A 22,206-nucleotide genomic window follows, 5' to 3' on the forward strand; every position below is an offset into this window, starting at 1 on the left:
TTAAAAAAAAAAGAAAGAGAGCTCTCACTTCCATCTTCCCCAAAATGAAAAATGCTAAAATTATGAGGAAGTCTCAATTAAAACTGTCGAGTGGAACATAGTGATGCAAATACAAGGAGCGTGGCTAAAGAGGATGCATGGAGGAAACGGCCCGGAGAAGAAGCAGAAGGAGCGAGACGCCAGCAGGGATTTGGAAAATGATGGACGTCAATCTGTGGCAGAGCCGTCACAGATTCATCACTCTTAGATACAGTGGTTAAGTTTTTATTGATGATGGGTGGAAAAATTACAGCAAAACACGTAGGTCTGTAAAAAGATGTTGACGGTGACATCTCGGTGTAGCACTAAGCTGAACTGCAGAGCCTTAAAGGGGCAGTATTATGTAAAATTGATTTTTTTTTTTTAGCTGTATAACATTATAATGGTAATCTAAAACATACTTTTAGTGTTGCCTTGGTTCTTTCATGCATGTTTGAGGAATCTTTTAATCTCCCGTGGCAACCACTCAACTGTGAAACCACCTGGGTGGACCTAGCTCCGCCTACGAGGATGAAGCTCCTCCTCCTGCAGTTTCCAAGCTTCTGAGCTTCCGCCTCACAGAGCAGCCTGCGTTCCGGTTTTCCATTTTATTGTCCGGAGGTGAAGGTTAAGGGGTTAAGTCATGTTTGATATACATACGGCATTTTTATACCAACTGAAGTTAACACAATTACTTGATTGTGCTATAAAATGGCACTATGTGCCTGGAAAAGATATCAAAACTTTCACATGATCTCATGTTGCAGTCATAAAAAAAAAATCAATTTATTGGGATTTTATGTGACAGAACAGCACTAAGTTGTGTACAATTGTAAAAAGTGACAGGAAAATACAACATAATTTCAAGGAAAATGCTTTTTGAACATGTTTGTTTACATAAAAAAGAGGAGAATTAATGTCACTTGATGAACATTTCATCCCATTATTATAAATCTATAACAGTTCTCACTCAGAAAAAAAAAATACATTTCTTTACTCATAGTAACAGTCACCAGAAAACAAAGGCCAGAAGCTACCAGACATTCAAAGCAATTCTAACGTTTCCACTTGTATATTTTCTCAGAGTTTCTGTCTTTTTAAGCTCTGCACGTTCTCCGTGTGGCTCTAACGTGCTATCCACGTTTATCAGTGAGTTCCTCTTCTTCATTGATTGGTGGAGAAGCCCCCATAGCGGTGCTCAGGCAGGACTCTCATCTCCTTGTTTCAGGCTTGGGTGAGTTATTGAGAGGAGGTGCGTGTTCTCCATGTTGAAACCGGATAAAAGTATCAGGCGTTTACTGTTACTGCAAAGACTCTTCTGTCTGGTTTTTAGATTTCTTTAGTGATAAACAGAACAGAATGAAGCAGGAAGACCAGATTTGAAATGTCTCCATCAGAGGCATGCACAGATAAGACACTAGGAGGTGCTAGAGCACCTGCTGTTTTGTTCCTATGGACAAAAAAAGTGCCCTTCTTAAATCTTTGACCATATCACCATAAATTCAGTATCTACTAAATTAAAACCATTTACTACGTTTTTCTACAACTGTATGGCTGTGACTCTGTGTCGCAGCAATTACAGCCCCACAAACACAGGTACTAGTTTTGAGAAACATTCCCCTTTGTAAGACGCTTCTTCAGGACTCCGCTCACATAAAGAAGTGTAATTTCAATCAAGTTTATTTGCACAGCACATTTCAGCAACAAGGCAGTTCAAAGCGCTTTCCATCATGAAAACACGAAAACAGAAATCCGTAAAAACATCATACAGACATCAATTGAGAAACTAGTAACAAACGTACCGTTTTGTCGAGTGCCATTGTCAAAATCATCAATATGCATCGTGTGTGTTGGTCAACGTTTATGGGTGGAAAGCAACTCTGAACAGGTGGGGTTTTATAGCCTTGATTTAAAGGAACTCAGTGTTTCGGCTGTTTTGTAGTCTTCTGGAAGTTTGTTCCAGATTTCTGCTGCACAGAAGCTGAACGCAGTGTAACGTATCCCCACACAGTAAGTGGGTTTAATCAGATCTTCACATTTATTGATACTCTCATTGAACAAAGTGGGAAAAAATTTGAGTACCTGATCCCCAAGATATCTGTGAACACCACTGGTCTTCATTCAACATCAGCTTCAGATTTCCAGTCTCTACTCCTTTTTTGTCAGTTTGTTAGGATGGAAGGAGGATCCACGTATTTCCCTGTGGCATAAGGCCGAGCGTCGCACAAGGTCTTTGGTGTTGTGAGCGTGACTCGAGTGGCATTTCAGCTGAAGTCGTAGGGGCTTCCTGCTGCTTTATGAACGAATTAGCGACGTCCGTCCGCGTTATTACTTAACTGAATATTGACAGACGTCATTTCCAAGCAAAAGAAAGCAAGAAAACAAACAAAGTTTATGTCAGAAATACCTTTCCGGAGCGGTTCTGCAGCTTTCTAGAACACGAAGGGAATCAGTGCCTTCCTGCTTTTGGGATAGTCTTCAAACTTAGCGAGGTACCATCTGCGAGGCGAGACAAGAAAAGATCCTTTCAGGGTGAACGTACGCACGCCCCACGAGAGTTCAACTCGGCGTGCATGTTATTCTTACTTGTGGTGGGCCACAGCCCTGTTGGCGAGGACCACTGTGGTGAAGACGGAGAAGGCTGCACTGTGAGCCGAGCGGCCCGCCAGAGCGAAGCCGGCCCACTCTGTTATCTCTCCCAAGAAGTTGGCTCCGGACACGAACTCAAACATTCCGCCTGTTGAGGCCGGGGAAAAGAGGAGAGGATATATATATATATATATATATATAAACAATATACAACTTTAACTAGGTCGCTGTTCTGGAAGACATAGCCGGGCTGTTTGACATCTACAGCGGCTCTCTTGTGATGTAAGGAGGCTGTTTTCCACTGTTAATGTGAAATATATTTAGTTATGTAAATCCGTTGGACACCGCATTTATTTGAGGATATTTGGAAGTTGTAGATCAATTAATTTAACTTTTTAAGTCACTTTAATGTCTCTATTTTAGATACATGAATTTAGGACTTTTTAAGGACACCCTGATTAAGCAGCGCAGTGCTTTTTTGAAAGATGTAAATATAAAGAATGGGTTTGGACCGGCTGGCACATGGTAGAAAAAAGAAAAAAAAGACCAACTGAGCGTGAGCTAAGGAAAAACATTTATACAAGGAGGCAATGATCAGACACTGTATAGTTAAATACAGTCCCATTTAAAATGACTCAAACTTCTGGATTCTCCTATGCGTTTTCATAGCCACAAACTTTGACGATTCTGTTTAGGATTTCATGTGACCAACGCAAAGGAGAGAGGAAAATGATACAAGGTTTCCCCCAAACAGTCACACTTTTCAGATGTTCTTTTCTGGCATTTGCAGGAAAGCACATATGATTGTCCTTCCACTTCACAATTATACACTACTTTGTATTGGTTTGTTGCATAAAATTACAAATAAACTGGATTAAAGTTTATGGTTTTAATGTGACAAAAAGGAAAACAATTAAAGTAAATGGACTCTCATGGCACTGTAGGCACCTCCTGCTTTGATAGCTATGAGAAAAGTGCGACTCTAATCAGACAGCCGTCTCCCCATGTTTTACATGTTGAATATCATTAAACAATTTTTGCACATGAAAATGCACATTTCTGGATAATATTAATTTTTTTTTTCTGCTATGTTTGTAATCTGCAAATAAAACTGAGCTCATTCAAGTGAACAATGTAATAAAGACAAGATTCGCTGATCAGCTTTAACACGTTGGAGAGATTTTCACGGCCATTTTCACAAATAACACAATGTGCCAGCAGTTCTAGTTTCTTAGCAACATTTTGACTATCTCCAGGAAAAAAACATATAATGAGACATTATTCTTTTTTTTTTGATTAAATGTAAACAGCATTACAGGACAGAAAATAAAATACACACACACTTACACAAAACATTTTCCATATAAATAAATCTTGTTTGGAGCCACAAATCTTACACAAGCTTTTGAAAAAAAGAAAACGATCATTTCTGAGAAATATCCACCATCTGTCCACAATTTAACTTCTGTTTTCAGGTTTTAAAGCGGAGAAAATCAATACACTTTCTTCTACGGGCTGTTGATATTTGCAGAAAATGATAAGAAAAAAAACACAGTTTTCAACATAACAAGGCATATCTGAAAAAAATAATATGACTCATATTTAGAGGCAAAAGACAGCAAAAACCTGCATTTCTTATTATATCTGTTAGACACATATTGTGTTTCTTAAAATAATTTTGAATTTATCGCAGCAACTGCAAATTCCTATTAATGTTTGAAAACCCTAAAACTGAGTATTTATTTATACTATTTTCTCTACTGTCTGGCTTTTTACAGCATCAGTAAATTATGAAGATGTGATGACTGCGTTTGCCTGCAGTGACACGCAGTTGCCTAAATACATTTCCAAAAGAAGTTGCTAATACTTTATTGTCACTTCTATTGGTGTTACTATAAAAGCCACAAAATGTTGCGAAGACATTTTAACGCCAGGTTTGGTGATTCTTTATCGCTTTATCCAAAGTTATTAAGGGCAAACGGTAGAAGGTCTAAAGAGCCGCGGTTTCTAGTCAGTGTGACGGTAGGAAAACGCTTCTGTGTGGATCTGCTGAGAGAAAACACTTTACCTCTCGGAATCTTGTAACCCGTCTCGCCGGGTTTCCTCAGGTTCCTCAGGATGTGGTCAGAGTGGATGTTCACCAGCCAGCCGATCAGCCACAGAGCAGAACCTGAAGTCGGACCCAAAGCTCTGTCAGCAGATATTATCAATCAACGATCAACAGTAGGGTTGTACGGTTTCCTTCATTGCTTTTCACCTGTTATCCTCGACTAAATTTCCCCCCACTTAGGGTTGCCAGGTTGGGCACAGAACATCCTCGATCTTTAAAGGTCACTGTGACCAGTTTTGCTGATGACGCAAATGTTTCCTAGCCTCCCTTATCCGACCATTCCCTGAGGGGGACGCATCTGTGTTTAGATAGTGCGGAAGATTCAGCCTTGCAGAATGTAAATAGTACAGATAGGGATAATGAGTTAATGAGGAATGCAGGGCACATTTTTACAGAGTTTTACAGAGAAACCCATTTACCTTCCGCTTGGGTAATGCACACTACTTTGTGTCGGTCTATTTATCACTTAAAACACATTCAAGTTGTAAGGTGAGAAAATGTGAAGACATTTGCGAGTCACTAACTGCGTTTCCATTACAAATGTGAGCAAATCTTTGTCTATATTCTTGCTAATGTCGAAAAAACACAACTTTGTGCAATTGCGGTGTTTCCATTTAATGAAATTAAAATTAAGTCTGAATAAGCTTTTTTTTTTTTTTTTAACGCTTGGTGCTAGCCCTCACCATTTGTCATCCATCAGAGGAGATGTCGGCCTCAGCTACACGTGCAGCCATTTGGGGAAATGTTCATTTTACAGAAGAGCAGTGGATTCAACACGTCCGAATAACACTCAGCGTTTTATGAACTTTGCAAAAATGTGAGAGCAAGCTGTACATTGTCTGAAAAAAAACAGACCAAAAAAAACAAAGCAAAACAAAAAATCCTCCAACCACTTCCTGTCGTCCTATTCGTGGATTCCCCCAGTAGTAACAGCCGGTTGATGATCACGTGACTCGGAAAAAAAGTGTTTCCATTGCAGTTCAACAACATACATCTATTTCAATAGGACTGAAACACCACCTTATCCCAGCACAACAACTTAAAATTTTTTTTTATTTTATCAAGTTTGTTGGCGTATTTTTATTAATTTAGTTTCGTAATTTCAACTCGCGGAATTCTACTGTTAATGGCTACTATGAAAGATCCGCTGATTAGCCAGAGAACCCTCACCTGTGATGAAGCGCGGATGTGTAACCCAGTCTGCAGGGTACTCTGCATAGTGACTCAGGTATCGAGCCTGCATGTAGCCATTGTATATGCAGAAGACAAAGGCCAGGGCGAATGAAGCGAACGGTGTCGCTTTACCCCCTCGAATTAAAAATGGATAAATAAGGGTTCTGCAAAAAATAACAAATAATAATAATAATAAAACGTGTTAGATATTTTACAGACTTGCACATTTATATAACACACAAAGTTACATATATGTAGGTAATAATATAAGTACAAGGACACATCTAACGTAAAGATTAAGTTTATGTAAAGGTTGTTGGTTACTTACCTTTGAACGTAGTGGCAGAAGAACATAGCAATGAGGAGCTGATTGGGTAATAGAGACGTTTTAGAGGAAGATGTCCAAAACACCAAACACAGAGGCAACAATAAGGAGGGCAGCTCCTGGATGAACCAGGCAAACTTCACACTAACAGGAAACCCATATTTGCTCGAAGCATACCTTCCGTATGGGACGTTTTGGAAAAGTAAACTAACGAATGTGCAGGCTGCCATGAAATCCATGAAGTAAGCCATGCAGTCCAAAATATACCGCTCCTGCTCCTCCGAGGAGAACAGCCAGGACAGGAAGACGTCCATTGCAAGGGAAAGGTGAACGATACCGGGTCAAAACGTATGATACTGCTCCTGTTTCACAGGATATGAACTGGTTTACTTGCTGTCACTCAGAAAACGCAATACCGACTGAGCGCACGAGAGGGACCGCGTCGAACCAATCACATTTCGAACCATATGCTGTCAGACGTTGTTAGCCAATCACAAAACTCAACTAGAAAAGATGGACCATATCATTCCATGAAACAACAAATCAAATCATTATTTGTTTAAATGCTATCTAAGCTTACAAACTATTTATGTTTCCATTATGAAATTAGCTTAATGTGATTTTATTGTTGCTGTGCACTTTTATAGCACTTTTAATACGAAAGGTCCAAGTTATCCGTTGTGGATAAGCATGGATAATTAGCCAATCAGACAAAAGTGTTTCTTAAAAACCCACCTATCAGAGCCACCTATGAGCCAGGGGTTAGTTTAACAGGAGACTCAATACAGCAACGAGGTCACCATATTGTGAGGGGCAAGCTCGCTTCCAACAACCACAAAATATGCACAACTACTAGTACTACTACCATTATTAATAATAATAATAATAATAATAATAATAATAATAATAATAATAATAATAATAATAATAATAATACAATTAAACTAAATCGGAGTAATCTTTTCGCATTCAGTGGCACATATTTATTTTAGATCTGATCCAAAAAATTTGTTCCTCCCGTGATGTCACTGTAAATATAATATGTGGTAGAGGTGATCACAGGAAGCTTTTAAAATATTATTTAGATTTTTATTTTTTGGTGGAAAAAAAGCACGAAAGTTTAATCTGACTTACGCTCTTATTTACCCCTCTTATTTAATACGAAATCTTTATATTGTATAGTTTTAGTTATTATAATTAAGCATTTATTTCACAATAGTAATAATACATTTAATTTATTTAGCTTAGTTGTATTTGTTATTATTATTATTATTATTATTATTATTATTATTATTATTATTAGCCTTTACCTAAAACTCTGGACACAACGGATTTACTTATGAATATAGACACATTTTTTTAGGCATATAAACGGCCCCAGTGCCCTGGAGGTGTGTCCTATTACTTCTGGCAAATGTTATGGCTACCTCGAATGGGTCCTGATTCACGTGCGTCACACAGGCAACACGTTCCGGTGATACCCAGCAGAGCAACGCATCTCTTCCCAAAGGCTGCTGGTCGGAGATTTGTTTTGCCGAGTTTCAAGTCTCCTGTTCGCGCGTCCTGACTTCCACGTCGTTGCGTAGACTTTTCTCCAGAGTTGTCTGCTGGTCCAGCATGGGGAAAAGAAGCCGACAGCGGCAGAAAAACCAGAATGCTAGCAGAGACGACAGAGACAACGCTGTAAGAGAGTCGCACTCCTGCTGTAGCAAATCCCGCTAATGTCTTTGGTTCAGTCAGCCACGATTTAACGGCATTTAAAGTAAAACCACGCCGCTTCTGTGAACATCAGAGGTATTTGTGGTTAGTCTGGTTAGCTAAACTTGCTGCAGGGCCTGAGCAGCAAAAGTGGAAAGTTTGCTTTATAGCTGCCATGTGTGTGGACAGTTTGTCACTCCGTAAACGTGGTTTCCTTCTTTAATTTAAGGCCTACAGTTAAAATGTCTTTTAAAAAAACATCTACACGAGACATTGCAGACAATAATTTAGTCTTTAAAGACTTGCCAAGCAGTTTGAAGGTTTAAAGTAGGCTTGAAAGACAAATCTGACACGTCGAACTTCACTAGAACCATATAATGCACATTTTTAAGCAGTTGCATGTAAAAAGCCCGCATGGTTTCATGCACTATTCAGAGCGTTTCCCTCAGCTCATAAACAGGCGTCCGTGTTTTCCAGGGCTGGGGAGCAGGCTACGCGGACATCATCAAGGAGAACAAGCTGTTTGAGGACTACTACAAGGAACAAGGCCTGATCCCAGAGGGAGAGTTTGACCAGTTCATGGAGGCCATGAGGGAGCCGCTGCCCGCAACCATCCGCATCACCGGATACAAGAGGTGAGCGGCATGAGGCTGAGGTCCACTTAAGGTCAATTTCTTGCAACTTCCTGATTTGTTGTTATTTTCTTTTCTTACCATGTTGCAGTCACGCTAAGGAGATCCTCCACTGTCTGAAGGAAAAGTACTTCAAAGATATTCAGGAGCTGGAAATCGACAGCCAGAAGATTGAAGCCCCACAGCCTCTCAGCTGGCAAGTCTTTAACTAAGCAGATTTAACTTGTGAAATCTGTAATAAACACAGATTTTACAGGTTAAATCTGTATTAAGTAATTCATTGATTACAGGTAAAATTTGTATTTACTTGTGAAATTTATATTTATTACAGATTTAACCTTTATTTACTAACTGCAGAGTCTGTTTTTATTGCAGATTTTACAGATTCAACCTGTGTTTTTTTGTTTTTGTTTACAGATTTAACCTGTGATAAATCTAAGCTCTTCTCTCCAGGTATCCCGATGAGCAGGCCTGGCACACCAACATGAGCAGGAAGCTCATTAGGAAGTCTCCCCTGCTGGAGAAGTTTCATCAGTTCCTGGTCAGCGAGACAGAATCTGTACGTTTTTTTTTGTTTTTTTTTCTTCCCCCTGTTAATTAAAACATTTAATTAAAGTCTGAATCACTTGAACACCCCTCAGAACTTTGCTTGACGTTCCTTTGCAGGGTAACATCAGCAGACAGGAAGCTGTCAGCATGATCCCTCCTCTGCTCCTGAAAATCGAGTCCCACCACAAGGTAGGCAAACATCCATTTCTAATTTGGAACAGAGAAAAAGTTGATTTCTCTTGTTTCCATCCACGCTGAAGTTATATTCGCAGCTGCATTTCTAAATGCCGACTCGCTTCCCTGTGCAGATCCTGGACATGTGCGCCGCTCCCGGTTCAAAGACGGCTCAACTGATCGAGATGCTTCACTCCGACATGGACGTGCCGTTTCCAGGTGAACGCAGTTGTTTAAAGAAAAGAAAAATCAGTCCACACTATATGTTTTAACTAGCGTTTAAACCTCCGTCTCGGCCGCCCAGAGGGCTTTGTGATTGCCAACGACGTGGACAACAAGCGCTGCTACCTGCTGGTGCACCAGGCCAAGCGCCTCAACAGTCCGTGCATCATGGTGGTGAACCACGACGCCTCCTGCATCCCCACGCTGCAGATCGACTCCGGCGGCAGGAAGGACGTCCTGTTCTACGACCGAGTCCTGTGTGACGTTCCCTGCAGGTCAGAGGGCGCGTCCGGCTGGAGTTTTAGGCGTTTTACGACAAGCTGTAAACTGTGGACAAGAGTGGGGGGTTTTGTACAAACACGGGAGACACAACAAGATAAGAAAAGAAAAGGAACCGTCAGATAATGCTTCTGGATGTTGGTGTTCCCGCTAAAGCCTTTTTTTTGTTGTTGTTTTTTGCCCAGATTTTCCCTTTCTGACAATCTTACAACGTCCTGCAGTGTGTGGTGTGTTACATGGTGGTGTGTTGAATATGTCCGATCTAAAATCGGGAATACTCAACATTGTCTTGGCCCGATTATCGCAGCCTGTGGGGTTTTCACTGAGTGGGAGCGAGAACGCAGCCAGTTGAATGTGACAGGCAGCCAATCTGAAAGCGCGGGGATGTAAGAACGGAGGGGAATCCCAAACAGTTGACATGGCAACTGAGAGTCCGGTGGACATCGGAAGTGATAAATGGAAACATTTAATTATTTCTTGCGCGGCCCGGTACCAATTGGTCCACGGACCAGGGGTTGGGGACCACTGATCTAGATGATCTTTTGAGGAAAAAAGTAAGAGTGCTCACTCTTTTTTTTTTTTTGCATCTGTGTGTTGCCAATGAGCTGACACACACATTCATTCTAATTAAAGCCACAAGAATGGTCGGTCATTTGGTAAAAAAAATTTTTTAAAAATCATTAATTGCGCCTCAGTTGACCATATAATTGCGCAAATTGAAATTATGGAAATAAATTTGCTCATTTTGAAAAATCTCATATTTTACACTAAAAGGTTTTTGTTGTTTTTTTTTGTATTTTTTGGCTGTATCGTGATGGAAACGCTGTTTTGGCATCATATGAGTCACGCAATCAACAGCCAGATGTTGCTAGAAGAAGACAGGAAGTGGTGGAAGCATCTCGACGCCGGATGATTTTTAATGGCTTCTCGCACGAACAAACGTATTCATGTGTGATTTTTAATTGGGATGAAACGGCACCATCGCGAAAACGTATCTTTGAAAATTTTGGCTGAATATCGACGGCGTTCTGCGCACGTTTGTAATGCAAACGCAGCTAATATGGTTTTGGCTCAGTGTCGAGCTCAGAAAAGTGTTTAAAAATGACTTATCTGTTCCAAAAACAAAACCAAGGCAGGGTCACAATGACGTTTGCTCTTCAGGAAAAATAACTAGATGATATTTGTGTTAATGGAGACGAGGCTCGTTCTCCATTTAGGTATTTTCAAAGTGACTTTTTAAAAAAGGATTATTATTTTTTTTTTAAGTTATGTAAAATCCTTTAGCCAAAACCAAACTGCAGTAGTTTGCAAAGCTGTCTGAGTTTGGTCGGCTCCAGAGCCAAGGGAGACGCTGCCAAACTCAGCAGGGGCGAAACCAGGCATGAACTCGTCCGTCTGCTGAAACCCGAACGGTCTGGAGGTTTTGGTTCCACATGTAGACGTGCTGACCGGTTCTGCCCTGTGTTCCGCAGCGGAGACGGAACCATGAGGAAGAACATAGACGTGTGGAAGAAATGGACGACCAGCAACAGCCTGCACCTCCACGGGTGAGTCGGACGTTTCCTCAAGGAAGACAAAGCCGAAGTAGCAGAGGAAAGAGCCGTTGGTGTGGCACTGATTTCCAAAGTTGGCACCGGTGCGTTACCCGGGTGTGTTTGTTTGTGTGTGTGTGTTTTGTAGGTTGCAGCTGCGCATTGCGGTGCGTGGCGTTGAGCAGCTGGCCGTAGGGGGGAGGATGGTGTACTCCACCTGTTCGCTCAACCCGATAGAGGACGAAGCCGTCATAGCGGCACTGCTGGAGAAGAGTGAAGGTGACAGACACTTTTCACATGTTTAGAGAAGTTTTTATAGTTTATTAATCCCTAAAAAAAACCAAGAATCAAACCTGAAACTTCTCGGCCCGTCCACATCATGGCAGGAGCGCTGGAGCTGGCTGACGCATCCGCCGACCTGCCTGGACTCAAGTGGATGCCCGGGGTTACTTCCTGGAAGGTACTGCAAAGTTTATCTTACTTATTATTATTTTCTTATTTAAGAATTTAGCATTCGGGTGTGCTGTGGTGGGGCGGGGGTTAAGCACAACCCACATAAGGAGGCCTTAGTCCTTGACAGGCGGCCGCCGCAGGTTCGATTCCCAGGCTGGTGACCTTTGCTGCAAGCCTTCTCTCTTTCTCTTCACGTACTTTCCTGTCATATCACTTTCAAATAAATGCTAATAGAGCCAAAAAACTAAAATAACAACTCAGCATTCAAAGTTAAGGAAAGAACTCTATCTTGTTTTTGTTCTGCAGCTGATGACCAAGGAGGGCCAGTGGTTCTCCGATTGGTCCGAGGTTCCGAGCAGCCGCCACACTCAGATCCGTCCCACTATGTTCCCACCCAAAGACCCGGAGAAGCTGGCCGGCTTGCACCTGGAGCGATGGTACCAGTTCACGCGCTTGCGTACGGCTCACTGGAACGAAACCAGAAGGAATCTGGTCCGTGTTTTTGCTGCAGCCTGTTGCAAAGCGTCAGCCTGCTGCTACATGCTGCCGAACGCTTTAAAACGCTTTAATCTCATAAAACTTTAGATTCTTTAATTAGATGCCAAGTTTTCTCTGGCTGTAATCGAGCAAAGTTACTCCGCCCCCGCCCCAAATGTTGTGTTGTCATGTTGACCATGAGGTTTACAAAAGGTACAAAAAGATTGATTCAGCTGTCTATAAAAGTGTTGGTATCATAAAAACATAAACATGTGGTAATAGAATAGAGGTGGGCAATATGGACTTAGTTCTATTGTAACGACAACAAACATAAGAACTATTTATCACTACTTTTTTGGGTGACGGCGGCACACGGTAACTGCTTTTAATGATATTTTCAAATTCATTGACGCTCTCACTGAACAAACAGTGGATAAAATCTCAAAAACAAGGTCAGGTTTCTGTTTTGTTTGTAAACATTAATTGGCAACAATAAAAAAAAACAACAAAAAAAATGATTAAAATAGAACCTCCATCCAATCAGTCCGTTGATAAGACAGTTGTGCATGCTGCATTCAGGTACAGCTGGGATACAGGGCTGTCTAAGCAAAAAAAAAAAAAACAACCAAACTCCAAAGTGGTGTAAACATGTTTTATTCTCAAATATGGAGACGGCCTTACTCTAAGAACTGACTGTTTTCGAATAGACATATTATTGTGTAACCTCTTGTTTTAGAATATCAAAAAAATCGAATTAATTTCGGATTGGAAAACTTACCGAACCTTGCTTCTTTTGTTTTGTGTTTTTTCGTACGACATTAATCCCCTTGAGCAAATGGAAAAGTAATTGTATTGCTTTACAAATTCAGCTTGAAGACTGTTCAGATTTAGACCATTAGAGGGCGCTGTTGCCTCACATTTTCGACGCCTCTTTTGTCTGACCGATTTAACGACGTCGTGGCTTTCTGCCAGCAGGTGGCGCTCCAACAGTCACAGCTGAGATTGATGTTTCTGTGTTTTATTGTCAGCATGAGGATTCTGCCTCATCACCAGAACACCGGAGGCTTCTTTGTGGCCGTGCTGGTGAAGAAAGCCCCCATGCCGTGGAACAAAAGACACCCCAAGGTGCTTCCGACAAACATCCGTTGATCCTGAACAAAACCCCGCAAATAAACCCACGACAACTACATAAACACGCCCGCTAACCTCAGCCAGGTTTCCTTTCTATTCATTTTTTTTTTCTTCTTCTTCTTCTTCTTCTTACCTCGCCCGCAGCTGAGGAAGAGCGCTCCGACCCAAACCGGAGGCTCGCTGGCAGCAGACGTCCCCCGTCTTCTCCCCGAAGGCTCGGCGGAGGAGACGGAGGACGGCGGCCCAGGAGGGAGAGGAGACGGGGAGACGGAGACCGCAGGAGCTCCACTGGCTCAGGAGGCTGCTGGTAAACAAGATGCTGTGTGTGGGTGAGTCCTGTTTAAGCCAATAACCAAGAGAGAGGTGTCCACTCCCATAAAATGACAAACCCAAATTTAATTGAATTTCTTTTTTCCTGCAATTACAAACTCTATTTGTATCAGTTTGGTGTCAAAATAAAGCTAAAATCTGGGAGGATACGTCAGAAGTGAAAGCATCACAGCAGCTGCTTTAGTTTTAGAGAAGATGGATGGAATATAAAAGAACTTTTTTTTTGTCGTTACATAGTATATAAATCTTTTAGAACTGTTCTAAATATGACTACACTCTTTTGGAAACCATAGATCCGCGTTATCTGTGCAAAAATTGATACAACTAATGTAAAATGAATGTAAAAAAATGTTTTAGTAAAAAATAAAAAAACTTGGCATTTTGCCCTAGGCACAGGTTCGCAACATCTACAAAACTGGGGATTTTTTTTTTACTTACTAAACCTATATTCACACGCCTAAAATTGCCTACTTTTGATTTTTTTTTTTCCATTACCCACATTTATGTTCATCCATTTATAAGAAAACAATAAGAAATTGTTAAATTGAAGTGTATTGTTTGGAAATCTAGTATAAAAGGAACAATTACAAGAAATTTAGGCACATTTTCTAAGAAATAAAACTAAAACCGCCAAAATATATTCTTTTTTTGGCTCTACCAGAACTTCCTACAATGTTTTGATGATATGTTTGTGGCATTACTAGAACTCCCCATAGTGAATTTTTGAAACTTTTTGGTGGCATAACCAGCGCTCCCTATGATGTTTCTTTGACCTGTTTTTGGTCCTACTAGAGCTCCCTACAATGTCTTGTTGATGAAGACTTCTGGTCACTGACGTCTGTCCCGCAGCTTCTCTGGCTGTTGGTTGTAGATTGATTAACAAGCTTCATTAATTTTATATCTGAGGAAGTATTGGAACAATCGTCTTTGTGTCTCTCAGACCTCCACCATCTAAAAAGCTGAGGGTGTTTGGCTATAAAGAAGACCCGTTTGTGTTCCTGACTGAAGACGACCCAGTCTTCACCACCATACAGTGAGCAACTCTTTGGATTCTGGGTAGAAATGGTTTTAGCGTGTCGGTAAAACATGCTAACCCCCCCCCCCCCCCCCCCCCTCCCCCCCTCAGATCGTTCTACGATCTGTCTCCTGACTTCCCCAAGCTCAACGTTCTCACCAGGACGCACGAGGGCAAGAAGAGACACCTGTACATGGTGTCCAAAGAGCTGCGCAACGTTCTGCTCAACAACGGCGAGCGCATGAAGGTGTGTTTTCTTTTTCTCTCTCCCTGCTCTCTTGTCCAGGCAGCTGTCTTTAGCTTTTTTCTTTTTCTTTTTCTTTTGTCTGCATAAGTTGAGTTTTATTGCGATGAGGGGGACATTAAAGCCTGATGCATAAGCGGCTCATTCTGGGAGAAAAATATATCTGGTATTGATCCGAACTGTTGTGCATTAAGCCGTTTTATCGCAGCGGCCTTTTGCTCAGTGTGCGTGTGTCGCTCCGGGTGTGTGCGAGTGTGTGTCGTTGTGACTAAAGCGGCGCGAACAGATGGGTCCCTCTTCTATCCCAAATCCCTCTGGTTCTCTCTACCCTGGTTTGGAGGTTGGAGTTCATTACAAAATGAAGATTTTTTTTTTTCTGGACTTTTCCCATAGTAGCTTAATGTAATGAAATAAACAACTTGTCTTATTATGTAATCCTTTTGTCCAACACGTCTGTGGTGGTTTCATGTCGGCCTCAGTCGTCTTTGTTTTGCTTTTCTCCTCAGGTCATTAACACCGGGGTGAAGGTGTGGTCTCGCAACAGCGACGGAGAGGAGTTTGGCTGTGCCTTCAGACTGGCTCAGGAGGTAAACACACACACACACACACACACAGGGTGCTTTTTATAGAGGCCAGTCTTTGGCAAGTTACAATTACCCTTGTCAAATTTCCACCAATGTTTTCATAGAACGTTCAACTTTTTCCGGAGTGAAAATGATGCATTGATTTGAGCCTAAATAACAAGCTTTCCAGCAAACTGAACCCACATTCATTTATGTTATGTCAAAACACAGTTTACAAGGCTTGTAAGGGTGCTTGAATTGTTGAAAAAGCTTGGAACTTGAATGAGGTCTTTTTGAGGTTTGGAAAGTGCTTGATTTCTTTATCAAGTCCTGGAAACTGTACAGTTTTGTAATGAAGCACAACATATGTTTTGCACTGCGCTTCCCTACAAAGATGGCGCTATGTAAACCTATGGATAACGGTAATAACTGATGTCATACAGTAGTGAATTGAAACACGCAACGTCCTAATGACAAAGTAAGAACTGCAGTTATGGTTGTTTCAAATAATTAACTTGCAGTTTTTCCACATTTGAAGCACAAAAACCTATTATAGTTTTCTATTGACAGCCAGATCTCTTACTCTGAATTTTGAGCTAAATTCTCAGACTTCTCTTCTGATTTAGTGTTAAATACCGATTAGGTCATATATTCAGATATTTTAGCATTCATTTAGATTTGGAAAATGACCTTGAATGCCGTCTTGGAATCAAACGACTTTACCAAAATGTTCAGACCGTCTCATTCTTGTCGTTCTTCTTTAGATACCGTGCTAAAATTTGGACAGTTGAATGAATTTCTTCACAACCTCTGCTTGTGATTTTTTATTTTTTTTCAAAACATAACATTTTGTTCTAAATTTGAAAATGTACCTCAAAAAGTGCTTGAATTTTACTTTGGTGAAAAGCGTCCGAACCCCGACTTCACTATCCGCATCTCGTCTTTGGCCTTCTCAGGGTATCTACACCCTCCAGCCGTACATTCGCTCCAGGATAATCAGAGTGAGTGTGGAGGACATCAAAGTGCTGCTGACGCAGGAGAACCCCTTCCTCAGCAAGCTGGAGAACGACGCGCACGCTCAGGCCAAGCAAACGGGTACGCCCTGCCAAGTTCGCGCCGAACCTAGCTGCTTTTAAAATACAACGTGTTCATCTTCCGTCCTCCTCACAAAAAAAAAAAAAATCGCTGACACGGCATAAGCTATTCATCTGCTCCTCGGGTTCTAATTACAAGTAGCGAGCCTGGTTAGAACTCCTCATGCAGGTATAGAAATAGACTCTGAAATGATCCTCTATCGCTTCGTAGTCATTAATCATCGTTAACGTGACTGTCTTTCTCCGCAGGAATGGGCAGCATAGTGTTGAAGTACATCCCAAACCCGAAGTAAGCTGCCTAAATCTTCGTCTTATAAAACTTTCAATGTGAAGTCGTGGTTTGCGGCGCTCGCATACTCCCACCGACCCCGTCCTTTTCTGTCCCACAGCGACCCCTCTGAGCCTCAGTGTCCCATCCAGCTGTGCGGCTGGAGGGGAAAGACGTCCATCCGAGCCTTCGTCCCCCGCAACGAGCGCTTCCACTACCTGCGGTTGCTGGGCGTGGAGGTGTTCAGAGACAAGCAGGGCCTGGGGCAGAAGAGCAGGGACGGAGCCAAGGAGGCGGTGGGAAAAGGGGGAGAGTTGGAGAACGGCGATGGAAACGGATCACTGGAGCCAAAGACCGAGGGTGGGAACAAGGAGCAGCAGCAGCTGAAAGATACGAAGGGCGCCGTGGCGGACTGATTACTGATTGGAGATCTACGTGTCCAACAGAGCATAACGTGCCTCTGGTCAACCACAAGACCAGCTTCCTCTCAGTTATGGACTCCTTTGAGAGGTTTTATTTCAGCTCCCCTTCAGGAGTTATATTTTTAGTTCAATGACTTGTATTATTATTTTTATTATTTGTTCTTTTACCGAACATAATTCGCTGATAAAGTGGCTGTCCCCCCCCCCCCCCCCCCTCTATATTAGATACCCACCAACTAATGTAATCAGAAGTACAAAGGTGATTAAAAATGCTGATATGGTTCTATTTATTTATTTTTCATTTACACAATAAAAACGGGCATCTGCACAATTTCTAATCCTACCAGCCTAATAAAGATGAAGTTCCAGCTTTAGGCAATAGGTTCAGTCTCTGGAAGAAACCGATCTAGCAACGTTGCCGTTGTCCAAACAACCTGACGCCATGGTTTTCAGATACCTGACTTTGGACTTTACAGGAATATTAAAAGCAGTAGATATAGGACAGTCTTCTAGAGGCAAAATTTCACATTTGTTTAAATTTCGATCAACTTGAGAATTTTGGGAATTTCATTCAGGTTATTTAAGAAGATAGTTGTGTCATCAGCTAGCTGACTAATAGAAAACTATTCGCCTAGCACCGATAATTTACCAAATTGAGCATTTTTAATTGATATGGAAAGCATTTCTGCAGCAGCAATAAACAGCCAAGATGCTAAATCTTTTTGAGGTGCCATGTGGAAGAGAAACCGGGGGTTGAAGTATGGGGTGTTCTCCTGGGCCTGGACCCCGTTACCCTGTGACCAGTGGCGCAAAAAGTGGGTATGCATAGGAGCGCTGCACTATAGGGGACACAAAAACGATGTGGGGAATTTTTTTTTTCTAGTCTGCATTTTCTGTTACCGGCTGTTTGTTGTGGTATGAAATGATCACCAACAGAGGAACGGCACTGATTAGGCGCCCCTTCGCTCCTTCACCTCCCCTCCTGTCGCTCTCCCTGTTGGAGGGATGAAGAAAAGCTTTTCAAAGTGGTTGAAAGACAGTGTCAGTATATCAACAGGAGGGTGGTAAATATTCAGGTTAGCAGAAGCTAGCTTACAATGACAGGTGGCTGTAGTTGTCTTGCAACTGGGGTCGCCACCCGTCCCATAAAATACGGAATCGTCCCGTATTTCACTGTTAAATGTTGCGCCCCGTATTGAACCGCAGTGTTCCCGTTTGGTACATTTTCTGGAAAACTGTACCTACCCTCTTGCTGAGTCTTCTCAGAGCTGATCTTGGCCCCTGGCTCTCCTGCTGCTCCTGGTCCTTCTTTTCCCACAATCTTTCCCAAAGCAGAGCATCTTCAGCCCTCAAACCCAAGTTCTGCCTGTTTAGGTTCTGGATCTCTAGACAATCTGCCTCATGCTGCCTTTGGAGATTGTCCAGTTCCTCAGAAAGACTCTCCAGCTCTCCGGATTGCTGATCCATAGTCAGCTGGGCCTTCTTCAACTCCATCCGAAGCTCCTGGAGTTTTCTTCTCAGAGATTGTTGGACCATTTCCAAACAATGCGCTGCATCTCTCATGTCCGTGTATTCATGCTCATGGACTGTGGGAGAACCACAGTGCTGGTTCTGTTGGACCTCAGTGCGGCTTTTGACACTGTTGACCATGACATATTACTGAATCGACTGGAGAGTTGGGCCGGACTCTCCTGCCCAGTGCTCAACCTGTTTGAATCTTGCATAAAGAACAGGGATTTCTTTGTTTCAATTGGAAACTTCTCATCGAAGCAGACAAAAGTCACATGTGGGGTACCCCAAGGTTCAATTCTAGGACCCCTCTTATTCAATATCTACATGCTCCCACTAGTTCAGGTTATAACAGGAAATACGATTAGCTACCATAACTATGCAGACGATACTCTGCTCTACACTATGATATCACCAGGGGACTCTGAAACCATCCAATCACTGAACAGATGCTTAGAACAGATAAATGTGTGGATGTGCCAAAACTTTCTCCAGCTGAACAGAAACAAAACTGAAGTTATTATTTTTGTACCTAAAGAGGACCGACCTTTAATTATTTTTGGCCGATAGATAAATTCAGCAGGGGTGAGTGTAACAGGGAGAGAAATATGTATTAATTTTTATTTATTTTGTATGTATGTATTTATATATACAAGATGATTGAATTTCACCCAAAATAATAATATGTATTAATAGTTAGATTTTTAATTGCTGCAAATGTTTAGCGCCCCCTAGTGGTATGATGACATACTGCATGCAACGGGTCCTTCAGGCGCTATCTCGCCTTCCCCCACATCTGCTGATATAATTTATAGTTTTCCCGTGGTTGGGCTGGAAAAATGTGACTTTATGAGTGGGAGCTGCGCCGGTTGGTGTTCGTGGCTGACCACGCAGTCATGATGCTAACTGTGTTTTTTTGTTTTGTTTTGTTTTTTCTGCCTTGAACAGGCTCTTGCATTCGCATACTCAAAAATCATAACTATGCTGTTCTCATACCAGGTTAGGTTCCGGGTGTAAATGAATGTAGGTGTATAGAATCGTGTTTTGTAGATGTTGTGACTGGCATGGCTGTTAACTGTTGTGTCAGATGTTGGCTGAGTGGAAGGCAGCTGATGTGAAGATGTCTCCAATTCTATACAGTTTGGACCCATCTAAAGTGTCCAAGCTTTGGCCTTGACCCGTCCTGTTTAACCATCTCAAGGTTGTTCAATTTCCTTAGAGTGCGGATAAAGGGGAACAAATTTCAAGAAAAAATAAAAAACTTTCAGCATCTCACATCTTTGCCGCATCTTGTCAGTGGTTTCCACGGCATCGTCGCCGCACCGGGTGGATGGATGGATGGATGGATGGCTGGCAGTGTCTTGCTCTTGTTTATTAGCTCGTCCTACTGCCTTGACAACAGCTGTCATGACAACAGGCCCCCTCAACCTCTCTGCGGCGATAGGAGAGAACACGGGAGGACAGAAAGACCGCAGAGAGCATCCTGTACTCTTCCATGCTCTCTCTTTTTTTCCTGCATTTATCTGCTTTTTGTGTGGTCGGTTTGGTGTTTGTTTTGTTCGTCTGACGTGTGAAAGTGTGGCACTGGTGATTCAGGAGAGCAGCTGTCATGTCGAGTACCTTTGGCTTCGACAGATATGTTCTTGAGAAGCAGAGTTCTGAGGACAGAAGAGTCTTTACATAGTGAGAATAGAGCAGCAAGGTAACTGTGACTTTATGACCAATTCTTACAAAGAAACACGAAGTAAACTGCAGATCCTATTTCACTCTTCTATCAAACATCGCTGTTTGTGGTTCCAACACACACACGACAGCTGTGTTTCCATTGACCGTACAATTCTGCAATTTGACATTTTGGGAATTAACTCCCTTAACTGGAACGTGCCAATTTAGTAAAACTCATTTTTTGGTAAAAAACTTTTGGATGAGGTGGGAGTTTTTTTTTGTTTTTGACCAATCAAAGTTGGTTTATTTAGCAAAACTGCGACAGAAACACTTGTTCCCCTCATCACACGAGTCACATGATCAACAACAGGATGTTGCCACCGGCGCAAACTACAAAGAAGATAGACGTGGTTTGTGGAGAATCACAGAGCGGCATTTTTGTTTTTTCGGACTTATCGCTTAGACAAACTTATTCCTGTTTGATTTTAACTGCATTTCTTACTTAACAGAAACACTGCAGTTGCAAAATGTTGTTTCTTCAGCATAAATGTAGTTGATTAAAATGAATGGAAGTCAAAGTCCTCAGTTGGACAGGACAAGTATTTGTGTGTGTATGTCTGAGTTATTACAGCTCGGCCAATCTTTGTGTGGTCCTAGTGTGTGTGGGGGTGTGTGTGTGTGTGTAATGACCTCTGCCTTTTCACCTCAACCTTAAAAGGCATTAAACATTATCAATGGCTAAAATCTATCCAGGACTTTAAACTTTGCTTGAGTTTTCTTCTTACTTTTTTCCTTTGCTATCGACTGAACCGCTCCACTTTCTCTACCGTTTTATCTTTTGTTTTACCCTTTGAAGTTCCTCTCCTTCTTTCCTGTTTTTAGTCTCTGGTCAGACAAACCAATTTGCTCTTCATTATAATTATTTTTCTCCAGGAGAAGCTTTTTAAGAGCACTCCAGCACTGAAGAAAATGTTTTATTTCTTCCCCACCCCCACCCCAGCTTTTAATCTCAACTTAAGATGCGGCTTTTTCTTTATTTCCCCCTCAATAGACGCGTTTTCATGGAAACGATGTTGTCCTTCTCCTCGCTGTCTCGGTGGAGAATGTTGCGACGATGCAGACGCGCATTGCTTTTCATTGAAACTTCCTCGGAAAAAAACATTTGTTTTTCTTAGAATTGGAAAATAAAAATGGTTTTGTGATCAACTGCAGGGTTCTGCTTAGATGAGTGAACCTGCACCATTTCTTTGTTTTTAATATCATTTTTATAGAAATTTGTGGTTGCGGTGCAGTTTGGACATTTTCCACGAGTAGAAGATTCCTAAATCTGAGTTAGTCGTCGGTCATCAGAAGGTTCTTTCTCTCAATCTCTAAAGAAGAATTGCAGTGTTACTTTGCTTTATTGTAATCTGTTTTAGTCAGATATTGTGCAATAAATGGATAGCGTGGAATGATAAAAATATGTGCATGTGTGATTGGATTGAAAGTTTTTATTGCGACAAGCGATAACATTGTTTTGAGACCATTTTCCTGTAATATAACAATAATGGCTCAATAATGCAAGAACACACTCTGAGATCAATTCAGTTCTAATGAACATTTCACACTGGAACTGGACGACATGTTAAATATCCAAAACAAATAAACAAAACTGCAGAAGCCACAAATAAAATTAATTATGACGTCTCTGTAAACAAAATTGTATTTTAAAAAAAGAGCTAGCTGAGACCAAGG

At 41.7% G+C, this 22,206-nt stretch overlaps 2 protein-coding genes across 3 annotated transcripts; one reads left to right on the forward strand and one right to left on the reverse strand.

Annotated features, from left to right (window-relative positions):
- Positions 1-774: 774 nt before the first annotated feature.
- Positions 775-6,657, reverse strand: srd5a1 (steroid-5-alpha-reductase, alpha polypeptide 1 (3-oxo-5 alpha-steroid delta 4-dehydrogenase alpha 1)). 2 transcript variants are annotated; one of them, XM_032580307.1, is made up of 6 exons: positions 6,219-6,657; positions 5,888-6,054; positions 4,676-4,777; positions 2,605-2,755; positions 2,426-2,517; positions 775-2,354 (listed from the first exon to the last, which is right to left on the reverse strand). In XM_032580307.1, exons 1-5 carry the CDS (start codon positions 6,527-6,529, stop codon positions 2,451-2,453), a joined length of 798 nt encoding a protein of 265 aa, XP_032436198.1. In that variant the 5' UTR covers positions 6,530-6,657; the 3' UTR covers positions 775-2,354; positions 2,426-2,450. The 2 variants fall into 2 exon arrangements, with proteins under 2 accessions (XP_032436198.1, XP_032436197.1); XM_032580306.1 differs by having other exon boundaries at positions 775-2,517.
- Positions 6,658-7,653: 996 nt separating this feature from the next.
- Positions 7,654-21,437, forward strand: nsun2 (NOP2/Sun RNA methyltransferase 2). Its single transcript, XM_032580305.1, has 19 exons — positions 7,654-7,898; positions 8,391-8,548; positions 8,637-8,741; positions 8,999-9,104; positions 9,212-9,283; positions 9,403-9,487; positions 9,573-9,765; positions 11,242-11,316; positions 11,450-11,580; positions 11,688-11,761; positions 12,061-12,191; positions 13,260-13,356; positions 13,507-13,691; positions 14,633-14,725; positions 14,819-14,954; positions 15,458-15,538; positions 16,471-16,609; positions 16,858-16,897; positions 16,998-21,437. The coding sequence occupies exons 1-19, from the start codon at positions 7,833-7,835 to the stop codon at positions 17,290-17,292; spliced, it is 2,262 nt and encodes a 753-aa protein (XP_032436196.1). The 5' UTR covers positions 7,654-7,832; the 3' UTR covers positions 17,293-21,437.
- Positions 21,438-22,206: the final 769 nt, after the last annotated feature.

Source organism: Xiphophorus hellerii, chromosome 13 (assembly GCF_003331165.1).
Source record: "Xiphophorus hellerii strain 12219 chromosome 13, Xiphophorus_hellerii-4.1, whole genome shotgun sequence".
Lineage (NCBI taxonomy): Eukaryota > Metazoa > Chordata > Actinopteri > Cyprinodontiformes > Poeciliidae > Xiphophorus > Xiphophorus hellerii.

Bases quoted from the DNA above. Each gene is read 5' to 3' on its own strand.
- srd5a1 (XM_032580307.1), bottom strand. From the start codon at position 6,529: ATGGACGTCTTCCTGTCCTGGCTGTTCTCCTCGGAGGAGCAGGAGCGG. The intron at 4,778-5,887 runs GTGAGGGTTCTC...GTCCGACTTCAG, and splicing joins ACATCCGCGCTTCATCACAG to GTTCTGCTCTGTGGCTGATC. The intron at 2,518-2,604 runs GTAAGAATAACA...CTCGCCTCGCAG, and splicing joins AGGGCTGTGGCCCACCACAA to ATGGTACCTCGCTAAGTTTG.
- nsun2 (XM_032580305.1), top strand. From the start codon at position 7,833: ATGGGGAAAAGAAGCCGACAGCGGCAGAAAAACCAGAATGCTAGCAGA. The intron at 9,766-11,241 runs GTCAGAGGGCGC...TGTGTTCCGCAG, and splicing joins CTGTGTGACGTTCCCTGCAG to CGGAGACGGAACCATGAGGA. The intron at 16,610-16,857 runs GTACGCCCTGCC...CTTTCTCCGCAG, and splicing joins CGCTCAGGCCAAGCAAACGG to GAATGGGCAGCATAGTGTTG.